At 53.9% G+C, this 9,007-nt stretch overlaps 1 protein-coding gene across 1 annotated transcript; it reads left to right on the top strand.

The window, feature by feature from the left end:
• Window positions 1–305: 305 nt before the first annotated feature.
• Window positions 306–8,360, top strand: LOC128851970 (acrosin-binding protein-like; the record flags this gene model as incomplete). The annotated part of the gene is made up of 8 exons (XM_054064348.1): window positions 306–495; window positions 622–742; window positions 1,071–1,376; window positions 6,177–6,488; window positions 6,685–6,710; window positions 6,970–7,133; window positions 7,356–7,535; window positions 7,637–8,360. Coding segments are annotated over 8 exons (1,482 nt in total), but the record flags the coding sequence as incomplete, so codon positions are not given.
• Window positions 8,361–9,007: the final 647 nt, after the last annotated feature.

Raw genomic sequence — 9,007 nt, 5'->3', positions numbered from 1 at the left:
GGAGGGCAGCCCAAGCCTGCGCCACTGCAGCTGCTCCCAGAGGCATCCGACAAGCGCGGGCAGGGCTTTGGTGTCAAAGAGCACTAAAAACCCCCAAGTCCAGGCAAACCCAGGTTCTTCCGGGGCCCTGTAGGCAGTGGTGATCCTGATGAGACCTCAGGGTAGCTTATCCTGGTTCCTCCCTCAGCACGCGCAGACCGGAGCAGGTAGCCATGCAGCCGCTCTTGCCTTTCCACCCACTGTTCTCCCGCTTTGGAGGGTTAAGCACAGTCTGCCTTTTCCCACAGGGTTGCTGACCTTGCTCGGTTCTGTTACTGCGGTTGGCCCCTGCTCCAGGCAGCCCACTTTTGGACGACAAATACCGGGACTTCTTTCGCAGCCTGTGGCCCCCGTGGAAGGCAGAGGTCTCATGCACCATGCGCCAGACATATGGCTGCCTTAGCCCAGGAATCCTGAAGCTGGACCAGGAGGAGAACCACGGGGTTGTCCCCAAAGGTAAGGGCACTCTGAAAACAGCCAACCAAGAGATCCCCAACTCTTACTACGCCCCAACCCAGGGGCCACATAGCTAAACTTGCAGCCTGCCCCCATCCCACACCTCTCTCTCTCCACTCTCTCCAGGGTGGATCTGCTCCGACTTCCCAGAGAGGATGCAGTTTGAGAGCTTCTGCCAGTTCGCCCACTACTGCTGCTTCAAAGGCCAGTTCTATGTCAAGGTGGGGAGTGGGATTCAGGACAGGGAATAGGGGGGAATGTCTTGGGAGACGCAGCGAGTCAGGAGGAAGGGAACCTAATCAGAAATATTTTTCTCCTTCTCAGCTCTGCTCAGCGAATCCAGTGTCCAAATACGTCTACTCATAAAAACCTCTTCCTAGCGGGGCAACATGAGGCCGTGGGCTATGGAGTAAAGGATCAGAGCTCCCCTGTGAGAGAAGGTTCGGCTGCACGGAGCTGCACTGGGCGCCCCTGTGTGCCTGCTCATCTCCCACAATGACCCTTGCCCATCAAGCAGCTTTCTGGGTGACTCCAGAAAGGGTCCTCAGCCCACCTGTATCCTGCTCTCTCCCCAGCCCCAGGGCAGGCTTCTGTCTCACCTCCTGGTGCCCTGCTGGAGTCTACGGGGCTGCATCCACTACCACCAACCATGCCATCGCCGGCTGCCCCTGCCCCTCGCCTCCCAAGCTGGAATCCTCTGTCCAGGAAGACACATCGTGGAAGCAACGCCTGTGGAGCAGCATCTCGAAGCTGATCTCCTCGGCCCTCTCCACAGAGAACTCATTGGATACGCACGGCTCCTCTCCACAGCGCAGCCAGGAGGCAGGGAGCACAGCCGGCACTGCTGAGGAGGCAGCAGAGGCAGCTGCTCCCCATGGCAGGTGAGGACCTTTAGTTTCTCATGTTGCCTTGGATAAAGAACTAATTAATTGTTACCAGGTTTTTGCCTTTCTGTCTAATCCAATGGCTTTTCGCTTTTTCGGCGACATCCAGCAGCAAGACGGTGAGTACTGCGGTGGGGTGGCCATCTGAGGTGGTGGGGCACTTCCGTGTGACGGGAAAAGCCTAGGAAAACCTAAACGGGAGCGGGGCGGGCGGTGCTCGGCTCCTGACACGCGGCAGCGGACGGTCCCGCGCGGTGCCTGACGGGAGGGGGCGGTCCCGGCGGATACCGCGGGAGATTTAAACGGTCTCTTGGGAGCACGGCGACTGGGAGCGGGCAAAGAGGAGCGGAGCAAAGAGGTGCGGGGCACGTTATTACGAAGGGGCAGTTTGAGCGGCAGTGCGAGCGGTCAGGGCGAGCAGGAAGGGCTCAGGGAGAGGCTGGTGGCTGACCATGGTAGCTACCAGACAGAAGATTAAAACTGCTCCGGGTGCTGCAGCGAGCAGGATGGATACTGCCACCCAGACAGAGCCTCAGTGTGTCCATGCAGCCACGCAGACCCTGGGTTGTAGGCAGTGCCCCCCTCCCACACCAGCCCGTGCCTCTGATACCAGCTACGCTTGTGGAAGCTGTGCACGAGTCGCAGAACTCCTTCACATGGTGGCAGAGCTGAGGGAGGAGGTGAACAGGTTAAGGACTATCAGGGAATGTGAGAGGGACATAGGTCTTTGGAGCAGTGCCCTCGCACAAACCCAGCAGGCTGCTGGAGCCAATGCGGCGGAGCAGCTTGATCCTATAATCTGTGAGGCAGGGGGAACAAGAGATGGGGGATGGCAGCAGGTTCCTGTCCGGCGCAGGAAACCTGCTCCCCCCACCCAGACAATTAACCCCCAGACAGCCCTCAGAAATAAATATGAAACGCTGCAGGTAGAACCTATTCCCCAGGAAGAAGCAGTGGAAGGAGATGGTCCCCACAGCCTGGAAACATTCCCTAGGCTCCAGCATCCTCGGAGGGCCCTAAAAACATCCTCTGTCAAGAAAAAGAGGAGAGTGATCGTCTTAGGGGATTCCCTTCTTAAAGGAATGGAGGGTCCCATCTGCAGACCGGACCCGCTCCACAGGGAGGTCTGCTGCTTGCCGGGGGCTTCAGTGAGGGCTATCAATAGAAAACTCCCTTCCTTGGTGAAGGAAACGGATTACTATCCCGTTAGTATTTCAAATAGGTAATGATGACTTACAGTGCAGAAAGCTGAAAGCCATCAAAAGAGACTTCAGGGCTTTAGGGAAGATGATTGAGGGCTCTGGAGCGCAAGTGGTGTTTAGCTCCATCCCAATACTAAGGAATATGGAACAGGAGGTCAGGAACGTACAGATGATTAATGCCTGGCTCCGAGCCTGGTGTGAGGAAAGAGGCTTTGGCTTCTTTGATCATGGGATGACCCACCCACCCCCAGGTTTTCTTACTAGGGATGGGTCATACTTGTCTCCAAGGGGGACTAAAGTAACCTCTAAAAATCTAGTTAGGCTCTTAAATAAAGCTTTAAACTAGATGTGAAGGGGGAAGGGGAGGAGACCAGGCTAGTTGGGAATGAGCCTGGAAGTGGGAAACCGGCGGCTGAGAAATGGTGTGCTGGAGAGGACCACCAGTACACCACAACAGGGCAAGTGAGGGCGAGTACAAGTGGGGACAGTAAGGATGAAACTGGGTCTGTGGAATTAAGTTATTCCAAGGACCAGTCAATCGAGAATAAACTCTCTTCCCTTTACGAGGGCTGAAGGTTCATCAGCCCAGCTGAAGTGCATTTACACCAATGCACACAGCATGGGCAATAAGAAGGATGAGCTGGAAGCTGTTGTAGGGCAAGGTGACTATGATGTCATTGCCATCACAGAAACGTGGTGGGATGACTCACATAACTGGACTACAGCTATGTTGGGATATAAACTCTTCAGGCGGGACAGGAAGGGTAGGAAAGGAGGCGGGGTAGCCCTCTATGTCAAAGAGTGCTTTGATACTCTTGAACTGGATTACGGTGAGGATGGGATCGAGTGCCTATGGGTTAAAATCAGAGGAGTCCACAAGAAAGGGGACTTTGTGATAGGAGTCTGTTACAGACCACCCAGCCAAGAAGAAGCTGCTGATGAACTCTTCTATAAACAGCTGGGGATAGTCTCTAAATCTCTGCCTCTTGTCCTTGTGGGTGACTTTAACTTTCCCAATGTCTGCTGGGAGTACAATACAGTAGAAAGGAAACAGTCTAGGAGGTTCCTGGAGTGCATCGAAGACAACTTCCTTGCACAACTGGTTAGTGAACCAACAAGGGAGGGTGCTTTCCTAGACCTGCTGTTTGTGAATAGAGGTGGTCTTGTTGGGGATTTGATGGTTGGAGGACGCCTGGGATTAAGTGATCATGAGATGATAGGGTTTTCAGTTCTAGGTGGGATTAAGAAGGGGGTTAGCAAAACAGTCACATTAAACTTCCAGAGGGCAGACTTTGGCCTGTTCAGAAGGTTGATTAGCAAAGTCCCGTGAGAAACAGTCCTTCAGGGCAAGGGAGCCCATGAGGGTTGGGCGCTCTTGAAAAATGAAATCCTAGCAGCTCAAGAGCAGGCCATCCCTGTGTTCCGGAAAAGGAGCCGGCGGGGGGGGAAAAGCCAGCTTGGTGGAGCAGGGAGATCTCAAGATGCGTCAATAGTAAGAAGAAGCTCTATGTGCTCTGGAGGAAAGGACAGGCATCTTGGGTGGACTACAGGGACGAAGTGAGATGAGGGAAAAAATCATGAGGGCCAAGGCCCAACTAGAAATAAAACTCGCTAAGTCTGTGAAAGACAACAAAAAGTCTTTCTACAAGTACATTAACAGGAAAAGGAGGACGAGGGAGAATATCCAGTCTCTATTGGATGCAGAAGGAATAACAGTGACAGGGGATAAGGACAAGGCTGAGGTACTTAATGCCTTCTTCGCCTCAGTCTTTAATAGCAAAGGAAGTTGTTCCTTCTGTTTACAAATCCAAGAGTTAGAGGGGCAGATTGAGGCTCCCGTGATCCAAGAGGAGGCGGTTAGAGACTTGCTTGCCCAGCTAGACGCCCACAAGTCTATGGGGCCGGATGGGATCCACCCAAGAGTATTGAAGGAGCTGGCGGATGTCCTTTCCAAACCCCTATCCATCATCTTCCAGAGGTCCTGGCTGACTGGGGAAGTTCCACTAGACTGGAGGCTGGCTGATGTTGTGCCCATATACAAGAAGGGTTGCAGAGAGGATCCGGGGAACTACAGGCCTGTCAGTCTGACCTCAGTGCCAGGGAAAGTCATGGAACAGTTAATCTTGAGTGCTATCATGAAGCACATGCAAGAGAACCGGGTGATCAGGCCCAGTCAACATGGGTTTACAAAAGGCAGATCTTGCCAAAGATCTGAAACCTGATCACCTTCTATGACAAAATCACTCGACTACTGGATGGGGGAAAGGCTGTGGATGTAGTCTTCTTGGACTTCAGTAAAGCCTTTGACACAGTTTCTCACAGCATTCTGCTTCAGAAACTGTCAGCCTCTGGCCTGGACAGGCGCACACTCTCCTGGGTTGAAAACTGGTTGGATGGCCGGGCCCAGAGAGTGGTGGTCAATGGAGTTAACTCCAGCTGGAGGCCAGTCACAAGTGGAGTTCCTCAGGGCTCAGTACTGGGTCCAGCTCTGTTCAATGTCTTTATCAATGACCTGGATGAAGGCATCGAGTGCACCCTTAGCAAGTTTGCAGATGACACTAAGCTGGGAGGAAGTGTCGATCTGCTGGAGGGTAGGGAGGCTCTGCAAAGGGATCTGAACAGGCTGGACTGCTGGGCCGAGACCAATGGGATGAGGTTTAACAAGGCCAAATGCCGGGTCCTGCACTTGGGGCACAACAACCCTATGCAGCGCTACAGACTGGGGGAAGAATGGCTGGAGAGCTGCACGGAAGAGAAGGACCTGGAGGTGTTGGTTGACAGCCGACTGAACATGAGCCAGCAGTGTGCCCAGGTGGCCAAGAAGGCCAACGGCATCTTGGCTTGTATCAGAAATGGGGTCACCAGCAGGTCCAGGGAGGTTATTCTCCCTCTGTACTCAGCACTGGTGAGACCGCACCTTGAATACTGTGTTCAGTTCTGGACCCCTCACCACAAGAAGGATGTTGAGGCTCTGGAGCGTGTCCAGAGAAGAGCAACAAAGCTGGTGAGGGGGCTGGAGAACAAGTCTTATGAGGAGCGGCTGAGAGAGCTGGGGTTGTTTAGCCAGGAGAAGAGGAGGCTGAGGGGAGACCTTATCACTCTCTACAACTACCTGAAAGGAGGTTGTGGAGAGGAGGGAGCTGGCCTCTTCTCCCAAGTGACAGGGGACAGGACAAGAGGGAATGGCCTGAAGCTCCGTCAGGGGAGGTTCAGGTTGGATATCAGAAAAAAATTCTTCACAGTAAGAGTCATTGGGTACTGGAACAGGCTGCCCAGGGAGGTGGTCGAGTTGCCTTCTCTGGAGGTGTTTAAGGAACGGGTGGATGAAGTGCTGAGGGACATGGTTTAGAGAGTGTTAGGAATCGTTGGACTCAATGATCCAATGGGTCCTTTCCAACCTTGTGATTCTGTGAGGCCGTGGGCTATGGAGTAAAGGATCAGAGCTCCCCTCTGAGAGAAGGTACGGCTGCACGGAGCTGCACTGGGCGCCCCTGTGTGCCTGCTCATCTCCCACAATGACCCTTGCCCATCAAGCAGCTTTCTGGGTGACTCCAGAAAGGGTCCTCAGCCCACCTGTATCCTGCTCTCTCCCCAGCCCCAGGGCAGGCTTCTGTCTCACCTCCTGGTGCCCTGCTGGAGTCTACGGGGCTGCATCTGCTACCACCAACTGTGCCATCGCCGGCTGCCCCTGCCCCTCGCCTCCCAAGCTGGAATCCCCTGTCCAGGAAGAGACATCGTGGAAGCAACGCCTGTGGAGCAGCATCTCGAAGCTGATCTCCTGGGCCCTCTCCACAGAGAACTCATTGGATACGCACGGCTCCTCTCCACAGCACAGCCCGGAGGCAGGGGCAGGGAACTCACCCGGCACTGCTGAGGAGGCAGCACAGGCACCTGCTCCCCATGGCAGGTGAGGACCTTTAGCTTCTCATGTTGCCTTGGATAAAGAACTAATTAATTGTTACCAGGTTTTTGCCTTTCTGTCTAATCCAATGGCTCAAGCAGGAGGGAAGCTTAGTAAATTCCATAATTGAGAGCCAAACGGGGCTGCCCCATGGTCAGTGCTCAGCAGACTTCTACCAGACTTCTCCTTGCTGTGCCCTCAGATGGACAAAGCTAGGCAGCAGATCCTGTAGGGCCCCTGGACAAGCTCCTCCAGCTTGCTCCTCTTCTTGTCCCTCTCACATCCTCCCGAATGCACACACAGCTCTGTAGCCTGTGTGTTATACAGGCACGTAAAGACTCTGATGATTCCCCCGTTCCTCCATGCGGTTTGGCCAAGAGTCCAACGTTTCTTTGGAAAGGGTTTTTTTGCTGTGCTTTGGGGTTGTTTTCCCCGCTTGCACTTTTGAACTAAAGGTCTGTCTCTTCAGCTGATGACCAGAGATGAGGCTTGATTTCCTCCCTCCTTTTCTCTGTCAACCTTTCAGACCTCAAGAATGACGAGGCAGTGATGATCCTGTGCTCTGTGGTGATGAAGGAAAACTGTCTCACATCACTGCTCACCAAGTCTTGGAAGGAGCTAGAAGAGAGACTCTTTGGCTTTGGAGATTCGGTAAAGATGCTGATGGTCCCCTTTGTGCGGTCTGTGTGTAGGGCTCCCTGAAGTGCTGAGCACAATGCTCTTGACGGCCAGAGCACATCAGCACTGTCCTTTTGGGTGTCCCCTCTTGGGTAAAAACTGAGCTGGGTGACAGGGGAGGCAGGCTCTGAGCCAGGGATATGGGAGCCCTTCAGTCTTTTTTCCCTCCTGACCTCCCCACTGCATCCACACTAGGTGTGTGACAGCATGGGTCGGCGCCACATGGACCTGCACCCTCACTCTGCTTTCTGTTCGCTGAAGATGGAGCAGTGTCAGAACAGGAAAAACCTGAAACGCGTTCACTGTGATTCAAGCAACTTTACCAACTACATCAGCCCTCAGGTCTCAGCCCAGCTCCAGGCTGCAGAGAAGGAGGTACTAAGCATGTTGCATGTCTTGCCAGCCTCTGAGGAGAAGTCTGAATCGCCTGGTGGACAAGGGGAGGGAGAAGCATGGTTGTTTCTATCCTTTTCCAGACCAGCTCCTCACAGCCCTTGCAGGTCAACAAAACGGAGAATTTAGGAGGGCAGAGGGTAGAGCAGTGGTGCAGCCGGATAGCGAGCCGTGGTTGTGAAGATCCTCGTGTGTCTCTGTGGTTGAAGGCAGAGTACAATGCCTTCCAAGAAGGAGATGCCCCAGCCCAGGTGGGTGCCCAGTAGATGCTCCCATTCCTCCTCCTCCTTCTCTGGCCTTCATTCCCATCTCCCCAGATCTGCGACTCAAATGGAGTGAGGTACCCGAACTACTGCACCTTCAAGAACCACCTTCAAGAAAGGGTTTTTTTGCTGTGCTTTGGGGTTGTTTTCCCCGCTTGCACTTTTGAACTAAAGGTCTGTCTCTTCAGCTGATGGGGGTCCTCTTTCCCTGCGGGCAGGATGGGCAGTGGTATTAGTCCTACAAACTGGGGCTCTCCTTGCAGGTGTCTCGCCACGGCTGCCAGAGAAATGAGAGCTACCGAGTGCTGAGTGAGAAGGAGGGAGAGGAGCAGGTGCAGCTGTGGCGCCAGAAGTTCCACAGCCTGTGGATAACAGGCTGATGCACAGGAGCAGGAGCACGCGTGGGAAGCACAGCGCTCCAGGGCATTCCCTGTGCTGAATGCCACTCCCCACCTTGACGTAGAACTGGCCTTTGAAGCAGCAGTAGTGGGTGAACTGGCAGAAGCTCTCAAACTGCATCCTCTCTGGGAAGTCGGAGCAGATCGACCCTGGAGAAAGTGGAGAGAGAGAGAGGTGTGGGATGGGGAAGGCTGCAAGTTTAGCTATGTGGCCCCTGGGCTGGGGTGTAGTAAGAGTTGGGGAACTCTTGGTTGGCTGTTTTCAGAGTTGGCTTGTGGTTGAATCCTAATATGGATTAGGTTGTAAGGGACCTTGAAGATCATCCAGGTCCCAGCCCCCTGCCATGGACAGGGACACCTTTCACTGGATCAGGTTGCTCGAAGCCATGATCATCCAAGCTGGCCTTGAACACCCCCAGGAACGAGGCAGCCACCATTTCTCTGCACAGCCCGCACAACCTGTGCCAGTGCCTCACATCCACACAGAAAAACATTTCTTACTAACATGTAACCTAAATCTCCCCTCTTTCAGCTTCAAGGCATTACCCCTCATCCTATCCCTGCACTCCTTGATACGGAGGCCCTCCTTAGCTTTCCTGTAGCCCCACTTAAGTACTGGGAGGCGGCGCTAAGGTTTCCCCAGAGCCTTCTCTTCTCTAGGCTGAACAAGCACAACTCTCTCCGCCTGTCCTTGTATAGGACACACTCCAGCCCTCTGATCATCTTTGTGACCTCCTCTGGACTCGGTCTGGACAGATCCACGTTCTTCCTGTGCTGAAGAACCCAGGACTAA

The sequence above is a fragment of the Cuculus canorus genome, chromosome 1 (genome assembly GCF_017976375.1).
Source record: "Cuculus canorus isolate bCucCan1 chromosome 1, bCucCan1.pri, whole genome shotgun sequence".
Lineage (NCBI taxonomy): Eukaryota > Metazoa > Chordata > Aves > Cuculiformes > Cuculidae > Cuculus > Cuculus canorus.
Note: the sequence above shows the minus strand (reverse complement) of the source record. Positions and strands in the feature narration are given on the sequence as shown.